The sequence below is a fragment of the Microtus oregoni genome, unplaced genomic scaffold (assembly GCF_018167655.1).
Source record: "Microtus oregoni isolate MIOR12 unplaced genomic scaffold, Mior012 000001F_ref0000356, whole genome shotgun sequence".
Taxonomy (NCBI): Eukaryota; Metazoa; Chordata; class Mammalia; order Rodentia; family Cricetidae; genus Microtus; species Microtus oregoni.
In genome coordinates, this window is record NW_024543060.1 from 23,911,936 (window position 1) to 23,933,097 (window position 21,162).

Genomic DNA, 21,162 nt, shown 5'->3' on the forward strand with positions numbered 1-21,162 from the left:
ATGAGACAGGAACTCACTCTCTTTTAGTCTGAAGATTTCATAGAGGTAAGAGCTCTCTAGTGGCTTGGCTGCTTTGCTTTTCTGATCTTCAGACCGAACCCCATTATCTATCTCTGAGCATTTATTATTTGTGCTATACTCACTATAGTACTGTAGGACCAAATTATTTCCCACATGCTATGGTTAATGCTTCTTTAACGTCTATGAACTGGTCCATAGTACTAATTAATTGTATTAACATGGAGCTGAAAGGAGGTGGCAGCTTAAATAAGGACATCAAACGCAGTAGACCACAGCAGACTAGTTGTGTATAGCTGCCTTTGACCTGAAAGTTAGAAAGGACTTCCTCATTACAAGTAATAGAGCAAACGAAACATCAGAGCACAAAGTCCGCCTCCATCATCCATAGAATATGTGTGAGAGAAGGAAGACAGGGCTCTTTTAGTGCAAGCAGCGAGTTTATTCTCTTTGATAAGGATTAACAAAGAAACAAGGCCAAAGGAGGTACAACTGAAACATTTGTGTGCAGAAACTTTTCTTAAAACGCTCAGATTGTTACTACAATTATTGATTGTCAACTTAAAGAAATTGAAACCCTAAGTTTGTTCAAAAATAAAAATGCATTTCTTGGGAAACTTAAGAATAATAATTTTATTCCAGAGCAATAATTACTAGGGTAAAAGTACTCTCTTGGCTAAGACCAAGAGTTTGGGACAGTACTCTGAAACTGCATGCATACATTCCAACTTCATATTTCTACTTTGCAAAATGTACATAAATTTTGCAAAGAAAGTGCATACATTCCTCCCTTTTGGAAATGTGCTCAGATGCCTTCCAGTGTCGAGTTAACACGAATCAACACTGATGATAACGAGTGTGCTGGCCATTACAGTTCTGATACACAGTTATATGTTTCTGATGCTGCACTGAAAGCATTTGGGCCAATACAGATAGAAAATATGGAATATGTTTGGACAGACACCAGGTCTTCACCTTAATGAGCTTTCATTAATGTTGAAGTGGTAAATATTATGACCTAAAAGGATGTCATTTTCTTAAAGACACGTGGTTGAACACATGGTTGCCTCCTTGACCTCTAGAGCAACATGTATAATTTAACCAGCAAATACAGAACAGATGAATACCAAGAGACAAAACAAGCATTAAAGCCCATTACAATCTTGAAAAAAACCAAAACTTCAAGTACATGGAAAAGCACTGCAATCACGTATTCAGCTTTGTACTTTCTAATATATATCATAATTTAAAACTATATAAAGTCACTGACATAAAAGCAACTTCTCAAGGGTTACAACTGAAAGCATGGCTTTGTGTTTGGCTTAATCATTTTTTTTTTAAACCAGTTTAATTTATAAAGCTCGTAATCTTGCCAGCAGGGCTTCAACTTCAGGAACGGATTCGCTTTTAGAAATAGAGCCACGAAGTTCCATTTCCTTTTTTCTGTTGCTTTCTGCATTACAGGCTTCCTTCTCGGCTGCCTTGATCCTCCCTGTAGACTTACGAGTGTCTAGATTATAATTAAGCTCCTTCGCGGCCGGAGTCCTGGTGGAGTTGCCATTGATACTGTGGTGTGGACGTGACCCTTCTGTCATCTGCACTTTCTGGTTTTCTACAGTAAGGAAAAAAGAAACAGGAAACTGGTCAGTGTGAAAGCCAAGGTCCAGGTTTGTTATAAAACATGATTTAATTAATCAATAAATAAGTCGTCTTGGGCAGACTAAAAATAGCCAGTAGAAAGGCAGACATAAATATGCAGAGGTTAAGAATCAATGGAATTATAGAAGACTATTGCTTATTTTTTTCTTTAATGTTGAAATAACGGTGACCAAGAAATTATCAGTTTTGTCCCATGCTTCATTCAGGATTTGAGTCAAACATGAACAAAATGCAGAGGCCTTCCTTAACCATTTCAGGTGGGCCTTGTCCTGATCTTCCCCGTCACTCTGCTCCTTCCCTCACAGCATCATGGCAAGCACAAGTGCCCACTGGGTGTCTTTTCACTAGCATGCATGATCTACAAAACAACAGCAACTTTATTTTAAACAATGGGTAGTGTCAGTATCTACAATAGCTCTGGGTAAACTGTGTTCGGTAAACACACTGGGTTAATAAACAGTCTGCATAGATTATGACCCAACAGAAAATTAGACTAACAAAAAAATTAGAACAAAAGTGAGGAGGATTCTCCTAAGAATTTGAAAAAAAATACATCAAAGGAATAATGAAGTTGTCAGGCAAATTGTATTTCCTAGCCAACCATAATTAGATAATTTTGTCATAATGAAACCGAGTAGTATGTCCACATCTTCTCATATACCCATGCACACAAAAACACAAACATACTGGCAAGTGGTTGTGATCTTGACTCCATAATAGGCAGTGATTAAATGGCTGATTAATTTTCTCAAAGAGACCTAAAATTTCTTCTAATTAACTAACTCTCACATTTTACAACCTTATGAGCGACTCTCTCACAGCTCTCCAACTTTTAAAAAGCAGATAGCCTCAATATTCATGTAACCTTGAGCAGGGTTTGAAAATGGCTCCAACAAACTTGACATGACATTTAAAGTTTTTTGGTTATTCGCTGAGAGATGTTCCATTATCCCAATAGTAATGACTTTGGAGCGCAAGCAGTCACTCATGACAGTGTGTTTTATGTGAGCGCTGAAAATTCCAACCGAAAACAGCTTGTACATTAAAAGGTGGCTGCTGAAGATATTTACTGCACTGTCATTTCCTGACCAGGGGCTTCCAGTGATGGATGAGTATTTTACACAGTTTCTTGGACAATCTCTACAAATTTTAGAAGTATGATCAGCTTTTAGCTGTTGGAAGAAAATAAATACACTTTTCTTATCACTTTCTCTATCAGGTGGGCAATTGTTACTCAAAAATCAAAATCTAGCAAAGCAGCGATTTTTTCCTCTCCCTTAAAGGAGTTTATGTGCTGCAGCTCATAGCGCGCACTCTGTGCCTGCAGCAAAGAACACACAGACCTGGTGGTTCTGCAGTTCCCATGGTCACATAAATTAATTTTATCTTGTATCCACCATCTTCCTCCAAAAGGAGTGTGGAAAATGTATTTGTGGCTAAGTGCTGATTTTCACTCAGTGTACCGCCCATTCCCAAACCTTTCTATCATCCCTGGTCATTTGAGGTCTTGTACACTACTCCATCATGAGACTTCCTGGGCAGTGCTATTTAAAACCTTGGATTGCTGAGATTACACTGGCAAGAATATGAATCTGGTAATAAAGAAAATAATGCATAAAGGTTCACAGCTTCTATAGCTATACATGGCCAAGGCCAGTTCTGTATGTGGAAAAGTAAAAATAAAAAAAAATAACATGGGATTGTATGTAGACATGGTACGAAATCTCATCTTAGATAATTCAATCCCCTTGAATCTCAGATTGGAATAATAAATCTCCAAAGTAGTTGTGGGGATAAAAGGACACAGTCTGGGTGGCTACTGTGTGGTGGTACTGTCCTAATTAGGGTTACTATTGCTGTGGTGACCCGAAGACCAAAGCAGCCTGGGGAGGAAAGGGTTTATCTGGCTTACACTTTCCCATCACTTTTCCCTACTGAAGGAAATCAAGACAGGAACTCAAACTGGGCAGGAAACTGGAGACCAGAGATGGCACAGAGGTTATGGAGTAGCACTGCTTGCTCAGCCTGCTTTCTTCTAGAACTCAGGACCACCAGCACAGGGTGGCTTTACCTACTATGGGCTGAGCCCTCCCCTATCCATCACTAATCAAGAAATTGCCCTACAGCTGAGTCTTGTGGAGGCATTTTCTCAATTGAGGTTCCCTCTTTTCAGATGACTCTAGCCTGTGTCAAGTTGTCATAAAACTAGCCAGGGCACTTACCCTTCCTTCTTTTTTCAAAACCTACAGGAGCTGCTCATCTGTCATCAGGATATAGGGTTTACATGGAGGCTCTGCCCTGACTTTCCAGTGCTTAGCAGAGAGGGCGGAAATACTATCTTATGGACATCCTGTATTTATTAAGCAGCTCATCAATTTACAAAGACTAAATTCACCACCATGTAACAGACTGAGGAGCAAAAGCAAAGAGAGGTTTGGCCATGTGCTTATGCTAGTTATTAAGTCAGTGGCAAAAGCCAGACAGGATCTCAGGAGCAATGGAGCTGTCTTAGACAAAGCTGAACATCTTTCCTGCCACAGAAAAGTGCTAAGTAATTCAAAGCCGAACTTCACAATAACTTTGTAAAGCAGAGAGATACAGACAGAAACTACCTTATCAGAGCACAGTCAAGGTCAAAACATCATTCCTTTCTGTTCTAGTCTCAATTAAATTGATGACTGAATTCTAAGCATGACCTCAATCCATTGCAAAATCCAAATCCATTCATTCTTCATTTTCCTAGGCAACCAGCTCATACCCCTTCTTCTTTTTTCAAACCTCCAGCATGTGTATCCTCTCTCATTTGGTTCCTAGATGCAAGTAACTAACTTCCACCAAAACGAAACTTCCACCAGAAGCTCCCCTTAACGTCTAGTATCTACCCATACCTTCTGTCACGTTAGGATGGATCAACATTCTGCCACTCTGAGAATAGCCTGGAAGCTCTCACTTCTGCTGTGCTATTGACAAGCCAACCCTTTGGCAGCTACGCTCTCCCTGCGGAACTGTCAAGGCTTAGCTTTCCCGTGATCATTCCTGTTCTGGCTAGTTTTATGTCAATGGGACACAAGTCAGAGTCATTTGAAAGGAGGGAACCTCAAATGAGAAAACCCCTCCACAAGATCCAGCTCTAGGGCATTTTTTAAAAATTAACAATGCATGTGGGAGGGCCCAGCTCACTGTGTGTGGGGCCATACTGGGCTGGTGATCCTGGCTTCTATAAGAGAACAGCCTGAGCGATCCAGTAAGCAGCCCCCTCCATACCCTTTGCATTAGCTCCTGCCTCCAGTTTCCCGCCCAGTTTTAGTTCCCATCTTGGCTTGGATGGATAGGTAAGCCAAATAAACACTTTCCTCCTGGATTCTTTGGGCATGGTGATACATAACAGCAACAGAAACATTAACTAAGACAATTTCCCTCAGCATCCAAGTTTGTTGCGATAACTCCGAAGTTGAGAAATACATTTCTGTTTGCTTTCACTTCGGCCCCAGCTACACACTTAGTGCTTGGTTCCTTTTAAAGAAAATGGAGACAGGTTCTTGTCTCCGTTCTCACTCACATTCCTCTTGAACCTGCACTCATCCTTTTGACATTTTACTCTTCTCAGTCAGCTCCTGTGAAAGTCACAAGTGAACTGTGTGTTGAGAAAAAGAAGGACCACAGCTATTTGGGCATCTCTGCCTACCAAGCTACAGTTGAAATGTCCAGCATAGTCTTGGTGTCTCCTTTAGTGCTTTGGTGTCTGAACTTCTCTGGAGGCTAAGGTCAATAACAAGTGAGCCAATGCAAGCAAGAACAGATCCTTCTGAGAAACTCAAAATAGCCACAGGTTTGCCATTTGGGATGAGATGATAAGAGAACAGCATGGTGTTTGACACCTCTGTGATTTCAGAGATACTTTCATGGGAAGCCACGGGTAAGAAGGTGTGAAGAAGGTAGAAGTCAGTCTCCAGATCACAATAGAAACCTGCTTGAAGCGCCTTAAGAGGAAGAGCTGGCAGCCCTGTTAGGAGTTCCAGATAACTTTTCATTCCCAGAACCCATATTCCCCTCTGCACCCTGACAGCCCAAATCCTGGCCCTTACTTTCCATTTGCATTACAGTCTTAAATAGCTGACAAACAACACAGGGGTGGCAGTTCTGTAAGTCAGAGTGCATAGGTGTGCGGAGGCATAAGTAAAGTATAATTTGATGTGCAGGTGGATTTTGTTTGTTTGTTTTTTAGAGACAAGGTTTCTGTATTGGAACTAGCTCTTGTAGACCAGGCTAGCCTTGAACTCACAGAGATCCGCCTGCCTCTGCTTCCCGAGTGCTGGAATTAAAGGCGTGCGCCACCACTGCCTGGCTCAGTTAGATGGTTATAAATACATTATAGCACACTTGGACATATGGACTCAGTGAAAGGTGAGGCTGGTGCTGCGATCAAAAGAGAAGCATTCTATTTATCCTCCACAGAAATCTTTGCCAACACACATTTTATACCGGATACTAAATGTACTAAGGCAAAGTAAGATTACTGCTTAATTTTCTTTTTTTTAATATTTATTTATTAGAGATTTCTGCCTCCTCCCCGCCACCGCCTCCCATTTCTCCCCGCCTCCCCCGATCAAGTCCCCCTCCCTCATCAGCCCGAAGAGCAATCAGGGTTTCCTGACCTGTGGGAAGTCCAAGGACCACCCACCTCCATCCAGGTCTAGTAAGGTGAGCATCCAAACTGCCTAGGCTCCCCCAAACTGCTTAATTTTCTAAAGGGAGTACTTTGGTACAATTTTATGAATCAAATCTCATGCTTTCCTTTTTCCCCTTTAAGATATTATAATTGATGTCTGTGGATGATATGTCCAGGACTCCTGCCAATACTCAGGGCCTCTGGAAATGGCAGCACAGATAGGCAAAGAGCCAGCTACTGTTTTTACTATCAAACTACTAAAGGATCCAATCCATATACCCCATGTATTTGTGTGTCCCTGGAAATAAGCAGGGCAAGAACACATAGTATTTTACTTTAAAATAGGAAGACTCACTAATTCAATTTAACTCACCATACGATTCTTACTATAAGTGAATCAGGGAGCCCACTAGAGCTTTACTTCCCCCTGTGAATTAAAAGTTGTACTGCTGGAAAGCAAATTGATCTTAAACGCAGAGATCCCAGTGGACATAAACATAAGAATCAAAGCTGTAAACAATATCCAGTGTCGGGTTCCATATGGTGTTTGGCAGAATATAGATTTAAATGATAACAACATTCAAAAACTCCAACATCCTCAACTACCATTTCTATTGCTTCCCCAGAAACACAAAGACATGGTAATCTAGGAAAGATGCTGGTAACACATGTACGCATGCGCATGTGCGCATGCACACACACATACACGCATGCACAAACACACACATGCCCACACGCACACATGCACGCACATATACACACACAATGTGGCACCTAAATGAGGAAGTATTTCAGTCAAAAAACCTGGTGGATGACCCTTGGGGAAACCCGAATACCAACTCCAACTCAGTGAGGCTCCTTCCTTTTAATCAGTATCCCATCCTCCCTCACCTTGTGGTACTCATGGGCGCTGGCTTCTTAGGAGTGCCAATTCTCCAACGAGAAATGAAATTGAGCTTCTACCTTTGCTGCCAATGGCAAACTTGGCAGTTTTGAATGGAGGAGGAACGCAGAACGCTGGTGTCCCAACGTGACTTCAGTGACATTCAGTCTTGTGGAAATCTGGTGTCTTTTTACAGTTCCTTACCTTTGCTCTTAACTATTGCTTTGACCTACTAAGTAGCTGTGCTCTTTCACTTCAACAGCAGTTTTATTAGGGGACAAGGAGTGAATAACCCATAAATACAATTTTTAAGGCACCACTGGGTATGCGCAATCGTAAAGCGTGTGACAAATAGATGTTTTTAATCTATGCGATAAGTAAAGGTAGAGCTGGCTGCCAGTAGTCAATATCTCTGGGGTTTCTTACTGTTGATAAACTGGTGCTATGAATAGTTGTCTCCCCTTAGCTTCATTTTATTCTTTGACACATACCTATATGTATATAACTTACAAATATATTTCTGATACATCTTTGTATTTGATTTCTTTCAGAATTTTTTATTTAAATTGTGTGTGTTCATGCATCGTGTTTGTGTGTGTGTACATGCATGTGTACCATGGAATACATGCAGAGGTCAGAGGACAACGTTTGGGATCTGAGTATCTCCATTCACTTTTATGTGGGTTCTGGGGCTCAAGCTTAGGGCATCGGGCTTGAGCAGCAAGCAGTTTATCTGCTGTGCCATCTCATGGACCCCATGTATTTGAGTTTAATAAAAGCCCTTGTGAAAGAGGTGATATATTTATGTGTTTACCGCAGTTTATACTCAAAGATGAGGAGGCAGAGACTTCTGTCAGGCAGGGCTAGAGACAGAAGTCAAATCATCGCAGCCCTGGTTGTCATTGTCTACTGTGATAATGCCCCTATACACATCGACAGAGTCATCCTCTTTATCTGACTCCTGCATGCTGGGATAACACAGTGCACCACTGTGTGTGGCATTCTGTTTTATACATTTCTGAGCCTTCCACCTTCTCCACTGAACTCTCTTAAGCAACCAAATCTCTCTGTTCATTTCTCACAAATAGGTCCTTGGGCTGCTTTTCTGCCCCTCCTGGTTTCTCTCATCCAAGGCTCCATCCAGCTCAACCATCTCTCTTCAGAAGATTATGAGTTTTTATTTTCACCCGACAATAAAGCTTCCATGCAGTGCACCATGGCACCCGTACACATGTTAACACAAGCACTCTACCACAATTTCATGGTTGAGCATACATACCCAAACCAAACTCCCACATGCAAAGCGTCATCCTGCTCTGTTTAGCCCAGGGAGCCAGTTGTCACCTCTGCTTACTATCCTGTGCTTACAGCTATCTAGGCCCACCAGGTTTGTGATCAGAGATGTGTGGCTGGGTAGGCACTAAGTATTTGGAATACCGCCTGTCAGGGAGTGGATGGTAACAATTTAATCAGTTGCCCCTGTGTTTTATGAGAAAAAGTTCTGAGAAATAGCAGGATGAGGTAATAATACAGTTATTATTAACCACAAAATATACATTTGAAAGGTCCTTTAGATTTTTATTTGTGTGTGCGTCTTTTAGCCCTAATGACAAGCATGAACACCTCCATGCTATCAGGAAGAGACTGAGGTTGAAAGGCTGGTGTGCTGCCAAACACATATAGTTTTTGCCACTATATGGTTGGAGAACTCTGTTTAAATCTTAGGACCCCATGTTTTTGAAGGCCACAGTAAACACATACTTAGAAGCGGAAAGGACACTTATTAAGCTAAAGCATATCAGGGAGACTGAATCTCTGTAGGCATCGCTTGGGTGCTTCAGTGGAAAATGACCAGTTAAATAAATACGTAGGAAGCTATTTTTCTGAAGTCATTTATAAACATTCTCTGAGAATGTACACTTTTCAGTAGTTCCCTTTGTTTATATTTTAGATACTTTCTAATTCCACATCAGATATTTCAAAAGCACAGATGTTTTTTCTGAATGGGAAACTTGGGTATTTCTATCCCATTCCGTTTTGATTTATAGAATCATGTAATGTTGAATTGTGTAATCTTTGGATTGGAAAGACCTTAGCTATTTGGCAGAACCATCTATCCAAAGTTTAAATTCCATTTGCTTAGCTTTGAAAATAGATGGCTTAAGATTGAAGATTTCCAGTCAGATCCTGAAAATCTCACAGTCAGAAGGCAATGGATTCCCCTCTGGGCAGCCCTGAAAAGATCACATATTTATTTGCTCAGCATTGGTTCTCATGAAATTTTTGTCAATGGCTCTACTGACCTCCTCTCCATCAAAAAAAAAAAAAAAATTACGCCTCTGTTAAATAAAGGTAATTCCTTTTTCACCTACCAGCCTCCAAGTATTTGCAAACAAACAAACAAACAAACAAACAAACACCAACCCATGAAGTGGAATTCTACAGAGATAGCTGAAACAAGCTGTGGGAACTCATGAACTCTAGACTGACAGCTGTGGATCCTCCAAGTGATTGAAGTAGGCCCTCCATACGTGGGAGACAGTTGTGTAGCTTGGTCAATCTGAGTGGCCCCCGACAGTAGGACCAAGATCTATCCCTGGTACATGAGCTAGCTTGTTTGAGCCCATTCCCTAAGGCGGAAAGTCAATTGATCTATGACATAATGTATCTAATTCTTAATTTCTGGCTCCTTGAAGACCCAGCATTGACTCCAAAATGGCACTATCAATAGAGGTATAATAAAAATCACAAACGGGCTATATATGCAATATAAAAATTTACCAAAGCTATAATGCGTACTGAAAAAAAATCAGGTAAACGTTATTTTAATTAATGAATATTATTTCCAACTGGAAGTGAAAAGCAGTAAGTTAACAAAATTTTTAACACTGCTTTTTTTGTTTTCAGTTGTTACAAATGTTATTTTGTATTTGTTGCACGCCTTGTTTCCAACTAGTCATATTTTAGGAGGACAAGAGCTATCTCTGCAGTTGGCAGCTGCCCTGGTCCACACATAGACACAGAGCTCCTAATGGTGCTGCTTACCTTGCATCACTCTGGGGGCTGGAGATGTTCACAGAAAATATCTGTGAGGAGCAACAGTGTCTCAAGTTAGATTTGTACTGTAAAGAAAGCTAATCATTGCCCACAGTAGTGGTTCTCAACCTTCCTAATGCTGCAACCCTTTAATAAAGTTCCTCATGTTTGGTGACCACCAGCCATAAAATCACTTCACTGTTACTTTATAACTGTAACTTTGCTATTGTTATAAATTGTGATGTAAACATCTGTGTCTTCTGATGGTCTCAGGTGACCCCAAGAGGTCACGACCCACAGATGAGAACCACTGGTCTATAGCCACACCACCTGAAAGTACCTGATTTTGGAGGATAAATAGGAATTCGCCTGGTTAGTACTAGGGTGGGAAAAACATAACAATTATAATCATTACTATTACAAAATTAGTGACAATAACAAAAGCCAAAATTAGTAACAGTAACAAAAGGAATTCTTAAACAATACAGTTCAAATTTCAATAAGCCATATGCCAAAGGAAACCAATACTGCTCATTTATCCAAGCTTACTAAAAATACTTCTATAATGGATTTGTCCCTATATAGAAATGCTAGTTTAGTTGGTTAAAGAAAAAGTCACCCAAACCAAGATTTTTAGCTCACTTTTGCATGGACTAGTATATGTAGCTTTGTAATATGTTTACAAATTTTATGCTGATCATAGTACATAATTAAACAGAAATGTGTTATCCAAACTTCATACAGAAGTAAAGTGCAGATACCAATATATTCCTAATATTGAGAGGAAAAACTTCCCCAATACCCAATTTCTATGGAGTCATCAATAAAGAAGGAAACCTACTGATGGGATATGTATTATTGTAGGATGTAATTTTATAGAAATATCTTGTATTCAAAGAGACTGACCTTCTGCTGGACCACAGAGCCAAGATAATAATACACCTTGAGATCACTTAAGACTTAGTGGCAATCCTGCTGTACACTCAGCCCTTTAAAGATGAACCTGCCTATAAGAGAACAGTGTAACAGCCAGCCTTACTCTGCTTTGGGTTTTCCATGCAATCCGTTTTTACAACTTAAGGTAAAGTGCAGCTTTAACCTGAAATTATATACTCTCCCATGCCACTAACTGTGAGTAATTTAGGTGTGTTGTGGTAATCATTTGAGGTAGATATCCAACAGTTTGAAAAAATCTTACACAATAAATATCCACCACAAATGTGGCAAAACCCATGTGGATATAAGGTGATGGTGTCTGCAGTTCTTGTTCCCTCTTCTGGGTAAGCTGGGATCAAGGAAATAACTTCTTTCCTTGAACAAAACTCTGTTAGAAATTTCTGTAATGTATCTTTCATTCTGTTCCCACATAATGCTTTCTGTGTTGTTCAATAAACACAGAGAACAGCCCTTTATATAGGGACAGACCGTCAAATGTAGGGCAGCCACATACAACAGACAGGTCACAGATAAGCCAGTAACCTCAAACTACAGGTTGATGGGCCTCACAGTGAGAAAAGCGGAGCATGCAAATTAAAACGTGGGTTTGCTCTTGGCCAAATTAATCCAAGAGGAAGAGCTTCATTCTCACCCCTTAATATGCCAACAGTGTTATTTTTAACGTGTTATTATCTATAACACACATTATAAAAGGAAAAGCAGTGGCGTTGAAGAAAGCAACGCTCCAGTGTGCAGTGTTTCACTGTGATTGTCTCTTGTATACAAACAGTTACACATTCTTGGAAACCTGGGTTTTGTGAATGGGAAAACAGACAAAAGCCAGAAATTAAAATCATGCTCACGAAACTTGAATTCTAACACAGACATGTCTTCTGCTGCGACAGTCCATGAGATGACATTTTTATGTAGCCTTCAAAATTCCACGAGGCCATGTTGCCATTTAGGGATTTTGTTTTACTTCATTGTTGTGCATACCATGGAAGTCAGAAGTATCTGATTTACTAAACACAATTCGCCTTTGCAAATAGGGTTGGTTTTTCTTGTTTGACATTGTATTTGTCAGAGCAGGACGTATGCCAGGGTAAGGGTTAGCTGCCTTTGGGAAAAGCTGATAGACTGGTTTGTTTTGATTGTCCTCTTCATGGCTCAGTAGTGTTATCTGTCCCCCAATCAACTGTACCAAGTTCGATTATACAAACTGGTACCGTTTTTAAGAGTTCAGACTCATACACTTCAATAAAAGGGGTGGAATACAGAATCTGAGTTGACTTGTAGCTGTGACCTAAAAGGGAGCAGCTCAGGCCAGACTACTCTTCCCACCTCCTCGTTCCAGCATGAAAAAAGAAAGTAAATCTCTCAGGTGATCTTCCTCAACTTCCATTATTACAGACTTACAGTTACTGCCCTTCTCCCTGAAGGAAAATTTTGCAAGGTAACCTCAGAAAAAATGCTGATATATTCTGAATTTCTCTGAGCTCATACCCCACATAGACTGTCCTATGAACAAAACAGAAAAAAAAAAATCTAGCAAACACCTTGGGCACAGACTATTCTACTCCAAAGGTGAGACTGATTTTGCTGTTAAAGTCTGCATCGCTGTCTCCCCTTAACAGGACCTTGTATGACATCTTTAAGGAAAAACATTAACAGGTAATAAATAAAACAGGTAATACAGTAGAAAGAATCAATGAATCCAGAGAAATGTTCAAGAGCTTTAAGTCATCTGAGAGATGAAGGGAGAACACAGCTGAGGGTAAAAGCAAATGTAACTCATTTCTAGAACTGTCATACAGACCCGAGGCTCTGGGTGCCGCACTGTCCCTGGTGCTTAAAGCACTGTCTGACTTCTGTTTGGGCTGAGTGAAAAAATACAGACCTTCATTTTAAAGGTGAGATTTTCTTGATCAGCAAAATAACCGAGGCAATGAGGACCTTTCTTAGAAGCTGCTCCCTTTTAATGAGGAAATCAGCAAAAGGAATAGGTCAGTGTCACTTCAGTTATTTTCGTGCAAATAAAATACCCAGTTTGGTTTCTATGAAACTCCAGGCTGCACTGGGATCTCTGAAAAATTGCTTTCTGTAAACAGCTCATTTTTAATGCTTCCTTGGCTGCGTCTGTGCTTTCTAAGACTCCATGGACACACAAACAGATCGGACCACACAATTCCCTCCTTCCATTTACTGCTATAGATTCCTGCCTCGGGCTCTTCTTGCCAGCAGGGACTGTTAACTCAAAGCCCTGCTTCCACTCTCTTCCTGGGGCTTTGGAACACCTCCTGTCTCTATGGTAACACAAAACACAAAGCACTAGAAAAGTACTGTACAGTGGGCAGGAAAAAAATCAGAGTACAGTACTCTTGGTAACAGTAGAGAAGGTGCTGACCGCAGGCGGACAGACAAGGAGGAAGGATGGATAATTGTCCTTTGTCCCCCTCATCAGACAGTTGCTCGGAAGAGCTACACATGCCTGTATGAAAGAGACCTTGGAGTCTACGGAACTGTATAATCCACATGGTATTTGAAATGAAGAAGAATGTACTGGGGAGCCACAATAGTCATACATTCCTAGGAATTCACAGTTCATTTAACTACTGACAGAAGTAAGTTCTCTGTCAAATAAGCCCCCACATTTAGACATTATGAAAGACATTCACACTGACATCTAATAAATACATTCTAAATACTTTCAAATACATTACAGCCGCACTGAGAGCCACTAATCTATATACAACCGTTCTAAAAATGAGCTTAGATTTCCCTTCAGCTATGTTCTCCCTCCATATCAATTAATTAAAGCTGTTGAACATTTTTCTGGATTTAATGATTTTATTTTCTACTATATTACCTTTTACTTCATACCTGTTAATATTTTTGCTTAAAACATCAAGCAAGGTCCTGTTAAGGGTTCATGGAGACAATTATACACAGAAGAAAAATTTACAAACTATTACAGTGTGATGTACTTTAAAAATAATACAAAAGATGAACCTCACAGAGCAAAATACTTTCTTTTAATGTTTGCCACAGTTAAATATTTGCTCTCAGTCTTTTGAACTAGGACATTGTAATAAATGCATGTCTATTATTTTATTGGTTTGAATAACCAGAAGGCTCAGATCTCTAAATTACTAGTCCATTTCAATTTGTTTCCTGGCCACAGACAGCATTTTTTTAAAGTTTGTCTCAGATACATGTCAACATATGAGGAGTATTAAGGAAATCAACTTGAAAATATTTAAGAATTCCCCACATTTACACATTATGAGAGACGTGCACATTGATGTCTAATAAGTACACTCTAAATACTTTCAAAACACTTCATGCAAGTCTATGCAACACTGCTTGGCACTGCTACTAGAAGCTGACTAGGAGCAGGAAATCTCCCGAGGATGTGTGGAGACTGCTTGGCTATGGGACACCAACACAGGGTGGCTGCTCCATTCCCAGTACCTGCCCTCACAGTGGAACAAAGTTGGCTCTGCGTCCACCCTCTGAGACCGCCCCATACCACAGTGGAGCTTTTGGGAAGCTAATTTTACTTGTAAAACTCTTACTTTAGAAGCTCACATTTCCTTCCCTAGTCTCTCTCTTCTTAAAAACACCCATTAAACTAAGATGTAGCTACAGTTATAGCCACTAGAGGTCAGCCAGTTACACCTGTCACTAATGGATTTTAGTGGGCATAGTCGGACCGGAGCAACTTTTGGTGATTTTATCAGCATGAAACAAGCATTCCTTTACAGGACATTGCTAAACCACATACGGCAGCATGTTTGCTGATTAATTTGTTTCTAAAGCGTTTTTGGCATGGGACTACTTTCCTATATTGGCTTTCATTTTATCTAGAAGAGAAAAAAGAAAACATTGTGATGACTGGGTCTTTGCAATGAATGGAATCTCAGAAAATAGGAAGGCTACAAGAGCTGAGCACAGAAGCAATGTCTGTGGTTTTACCAAGTCAACTCAGTAATGGAAGCTAGTGAATTCCCCACTCTGTCACTTCATTCCTCAAACACCATGAACATTTCCTCCAGGCACAGACAAATTTATGCATTTACAGACCTACATATTAAAGAGTAATTACAATGGGTAAAGTCACTCATTTGCATAATGAGATTTACTACAGGATATACCAGATCCGTGTTAATGGCACAATTATGAACTATAACAGAGCCCACAGAGAGCTTAGATTTAGCAAAGTATAGCTTTAACACAATCATATCCACTTTTTCAATGTCTTATCAATAAAACGACCACAGGCATCTCCCCCTATTATAGGATGTTTTTAAAAAGTTGGCAATAAAAATGACGCTAAACAACTCAAGTACCCATTCAGTGCCAGTGGGTACACATGTACGTGGTGCCATATTTGGATTCCTTACATAGCTGAATAACGTCTGAGGAAGGAGATTTGAAGTGTGTAGAAACTTTCCCAGGCATGGGGAAGTGCTAAGTTCCTGGCTCCAAACCATAGTGCTGCTGTTTAAACAACATTTATGGCAGGAAGTGTGGAAGATGAGGTAGGCAGCATCACTGTCTCAGTGCTAGGAATCAGGAGGGAGCTTTGAGACTTTTCAGTTTTACCCACACTCTTCCTGACAAATGCTCTCAGACTCTATTGCGCTCTCCAGTGAGAGACAACCAGGATTTATTTCCGGGGATTGTGCTCGAACTGTGCCGAGTACTATCTGTTCCTGTCTGCGGAGCTGTCACACGCACAAGTAGCAAACCCACGGTTCGCGTTTGCTAGTGCACGAGAGAACACTCAGTGGCATTCCAGCACGTAACATTTTATGTTCATAAGTACTCCTTGTGTCAAACGGAAGGTTCAGAGTTATAAATTCACTTTCTAATGTTTCAAATCAAGTGTGGTAATCACAAAAACCTTGGTTTATTTTAAATGCTTAAGCTTTAAGCCTAGTGTTTTCTCACTAGTAATCAATGCTGGACGAAACTCCTTTTAAGGAGATGATGCAATTTCTTAAATCATTTTTATTTGTATTCATCCAATCAGCCTTTCTGATCAGCTAGTATCTCTGAAATTTCACCAATAGTCCCTCCTGATGCCCGTGCTGCCATCTGCCACTGCCCTGTCACTGGATTTTGCTCTCATGTTCATGTCTTAATCCGCCAGCCACATGTTCAGTAACAAGAACACAGGCTATTCAGAGTCTGTGGTCTTTCTGTCCCTTGTGGTATTAAAAACAGAAGTTTTCATGGTTTTATGCTATAGTTAAAAACACAATATGGACAGTATGCTTTTGGTCATTTATCAGACTATACAGCTAAGCTGACCTTGGTGTCAGGAGAACAGTGCACAACAAACAGGCCTGGTCCTTGCCTCTAGCATGTCGCCAATCTAACCACATCCATATGGTGTATCCTCTGAGATACCCACTTATATCTTGCAACATACACCAGAGGAACAGTTAGTATAGAACAGTGTTGAAGCTTTGATTATGCCCTTTTCTGAGAAAGGGGCTTTGTATGCAAGCCAGCCTGCCTCAAACTCCATAGGATCCTCTCTGCCTCTGCCTCCTGAGTACTGGAATTTCTGGTATGTGTCACCACATGTGGCTCTATGCCTTTAATTATAGGCACTAACCATAAAAATGTTTTATTAAGTGTGACTTATTTTATTCCTTTTGACAAAAGTCAGGATCCGTGTCTCTTAATAATAACACAAAAGTTTAAGTGCTGTGTGTTAGAGTTCACAGGAAAGAAAATTTACTGGGCGGAGGCATTTGCAGAGGAAGTGGTGGCTAAAGGGGCTGTAAGAAATAGATGGTGAGGATTAATTAGAGGAATCTAAGGAGAGCTAACGAGGTGGCATATCCCTCGTTCAAACACAGTTGGAGGAAAAGCATGCAGGTATGAAGTATCTGAATCTAGACCAGTTTATCCAAGATAAACTGGACTGGAAGAATATATAATGAACCCAGTGTTCTGAGGCCTGACTCAGCTCCAGACCTGGTTGAGAATCCTGTCTCACTGAAGTCTTCTTCTTCTCCTGTTGCCAGTGCCACACAAACAGTGGTGGACAAAAGGCTCACACTTACCTTTTACCTTTACTCTCGCTCAGTGGCCCACGACTTGACAGTTAGGAACAGGGAAGAACTGCACACAAGATAGCCCTGAGAAAGCCTCCTTAAATCCAGGCTCTGTTTACTCCCAGGCCTCCCCTTCTTTACTAAGGAATCCCAAACAGGAGATATACTTAAATGTCTCCTCTACCATCTTCTGTGAAAGAAGCTCTCAGTCTGCTGGTGATAATGTTACCCCCTGGCTATGCTCTGTGTGAGCTAGGCATGACAAGGGTCTTTTATTATGTTTCCCAGTTTGTTTCACAGACTACATGAGGTTGTTAGCATCCTATGACATAGGAAAAATAAAGCAAACAAGCAAGCAAACAAACAAAACCCTAAACCAAACCAACCAACCAGCAAACAAACAAGACTGGGAGCCTAGCAGCCTAGCTATTCTTTGTGAGACCGTGGACAGCATTCTTGGTGTGCTGCTGGGACTGCCTGGCTCCTTTGGAAGCTGAGGGCTCCCAGGGTCTCCTCCTGCAAATTGAAAGCCTTTTACTGGAGGTGAGGCTGGCTTTATCTCACCCCCTGCTGTCTCGACAAATTTGGTTTTAACTGAGCTTACTGCCACGGAACAACCTTTTCATTTATCAAGCAGTATGCTTATTGATTTGTTTGGTCTTTGGTTTACATGAAAGAGAACAACAACAACAACAAAATTTCCTCTGGCTCATCTGCTTAGCTGCAAACTCCACACCTGTGACTACAGAAACACGGGTTCTGTGAAAAGGTATAGGGGACGTCATAACCCTTACTCTCAGTTGTCACGTACTTTCTACATCCTTCAAGAATTCTTAGTCCCTTCAGACTACGCCTTTCCTCCTTTCTTCTCTAAAATTGACAAACAAAACCTGATCAAGTAGATCAAAGGGTTTCCACATAAGTGTTTTCACATGTACAAATGCGCCCACTATGCAAATATAAAGCACTGATAGGAATCCTCATGCAAACCTTGCCAGTCACTCCCTTGGACCTTTTCTGATGCTTACACAGACAGACAGTAAGAAGAGCTCTGAAGGACAGACAGCTCCCAGTTAAAGCAGAACTACTGACTCTCTGAGATTATTCAATCAAGATATATCTCTAAACGTACTTAAAAAAAAAGGAAGACAATTTCATTTCTAAGTCTTTCAATGCATATTTCTTTAGGAAACTGGTGTATGCTTACACATATTATCATTAGACTCATAGCTACAGTGATAAATTCTGAGATATGTATTTATGAGCTAATCTGACGGGAATAGGGTGGGTGGATATCCAAACTCTGAATGACAGATCTGGTGAGAATGGCAGCTGTAATGCTCATGAATTACAGCTCATCATCATTTAAAGTTACCTGACAGCTTCCTGATAAAGCACAATTATAGAAATATCAAGCTTGAGAATTTCAAGGGTCTAGACTTATTAAGGCAAAAAAGAGCCACAGAGAGCCTTTTGGGGGCTGGAGATGGAAAGGAGACTTCCTTTTCTTAGAGACAGAGGCACATTCCACATTCTCCTAAATGTGGTGACTTGTAAACAACTTCCTTCCATTCTCAGGAGTGAGTGAGACCGACCTTCCTCCCTCCCTCCCTCTCTCCCTCCCTCCCTCCCTCCCTCCCTTCCTTCCTTCCTTCCTTCTTTCCCTCCCTCCCTCCCTCCCTAAACACATTGCATTCATAAATAGAGTACAAATGAAGACACTGACAAGAACTGTCCAATGAAAGCTTTTGTTTGAGTAAATTGCAATGCTCTTGCTCTTGTATTTTTGCAATTTCCAAGTGTTTCACTAGTTTGGCTGTTTACTAAATAGGTCTCATGAGAACAGGCGTTTGGACAGAGCATCACATGTAGGGTCAGCTGTATCCTCCTGGGAGGTGGTGACCAAAAAGAAAATTGAGCCCATGAAGTTAAACTGGGTTACTCTAGTGACAAGAGTGGGAAATAGCAGAGGATCAATGGCTGCTATCACTATGTAGAGGTAGCTGGTTAATATGAGTGACTGTCAACTGTGATGGGAGGATGACATTGTTGTTAGTTATGTGGATAAATAATCATCAGGTCATATTTAAAAATCTGCACTCCAAAAAATTGGAAAATCTAAAAGAAATGGAAATTTTCTCAATAGATACCTCTTACCAAAGTTAAAGCAAAATCAGATAAACAACTTATACAAATCTATAACCCTTATGGAAATAAAAGCAGTCATTAAAAGTCTCCCAGCCAAAAAAATCCCAAGACCTGATGGTTTTAGTGTAGAATTCTACTAGACTTCCAAAGAAGACTTAATACCAAACTCCTCAAATTATTCTACAAAATACAATCAAAATGTTAAATTCATTTTATGAGGACACAGACACCTTTATATATAAACCACACAAAGATTCAACAAAGAAAAAATTACAGACCAATTTTGTTCAAAAACATTGATTAACAATACTCAATGAAATACTGGCAAACTGAATCCAAGAACATATCAAAGGAACATCCACCATGATCAAATAGGCTTCATCCCAGAGATGAAGGGATGGTTCAACCTATGAAAATCTGCCAATGTAATCCATCATATAAATAAACTGAAAAAAAAGAAAGAAAACCCAGCATGATCACCTGATTAGATGCTGAAAAGTCTTTGACAAAATCCAACTCCCCTTAATGACAAAAGTCTTAGATGAGGGATACAAGGGACATACCTAAACACAATAAAAGGGAATTTATAGCAAGCCTTTATCCAACATCAAATTAAGTGGAGAGAAACGCAAAGCAATTCCACTAAAATCATAAAAAGGCTGTCCTCTCTCTATATCCATTCACTATATAATACTCAAAGTTCTAGCTAGAGCTGTAAGACAACTGAAAGAGGTCAAGGGGATACAAATTGGAAAGGAAGGAGTCAAAGTATGGCTATTTGCAGATGATCTGATAGTAGACATAAGTGACCCCCAAAATTCTACCAGGGAACTCCTACAGTTGATAAACACCTTCAGTGAAGTGGCCGGATAAAGATTAACTCAAACAACTCAGTAGCCCTCCTATACACAAATGCCAAAAAGGCTGAGGAAAAAAAAAAAATCAAGGAGACATCACCCTTCACAATAGTCACGGATAATATAAAACATCTTTGGGTAACTCTAACCAAGCAAGTGAAAGACTTGTACAACAATAACTTCAAGTTTTTGAATATAGAAATTGGAGAAGATATCAGAAGATGGAAAGATATCCCATGCTCATGGATCAGTAGGATTAACATAGTAAAAACGGGCATTTTTACCAAAAGCAACCTACACATTCAACACAATCCATGAAAATTACAACACAATTCTTTACAGACCTTGAAAAGGACAATACTTACACCTTCATATGGAAAAATAAAAAACCCGGAATAGCTAAAGCAATCCTGCACAATAAAAGAGCTTCTGGAGTTATCACTATCCCTGATTTCAAGCTTCACTATAGAGCTATAGTGATAAAAATCTCATGGTACTGTCATAAAAAGAGAGAGGTTGATCGATGGAATTGAACAAAGACCAAGGTGTACACCCACATACCCATGGACACTAGTTTTTGATAAAGAATCTAGAAATATACAGTGCAGAAAAGAAAGCATCTTCAACAAATGGTGGTGGTCTAGTTGGATGCCAACATGCAGAAGAATGCAGATAGAGTCATATCTATCACCCTGCACAAAACTCAAGTCCAAGCGGATCAAAGACCTCAATGTAAAACCAGATACACTGAACCTGGTAGAAGAAAAAGTGGGAGATAGCCTTGAATACATTGGCACAGGTGACAACTTCCTGAACAGAACAGCAATCATGCAGGCACTAAGATCACATGAAACTGAAAAGCTTCTGTAAGGCAAAGGACATAAG

General features: G+C 40.2%; 1 protein-coding gene across 3 annotated transcripts in view; it reads right to left on the bottom strand.

Annotated features, from left to right (window-relative positions):
• Positions 1-450: 450 nt before the first annotated feature.
• The window catches only part of Diaph3 (diaphanous related formin 3), a 459,276-nt gene continuing 438,564 nt past the window's right edge, over positions 451-21,162 (bottom strand). For all 3 annotated transcript variants that reach the window (XM_041667741.1, XM_041667734.1, XM_041667725.1), the window contains one exon: positions 451-1,630. In XM_041667741.1, the coding sequence (XP_041523675.1) occupies positions 1,371-1,630 (260 nt within the window). In that variant the 3' untranslated portion in view covers positions 451-1,370. The remainder of the gene's footprint in view (positions 1,631-21,162) is intronic.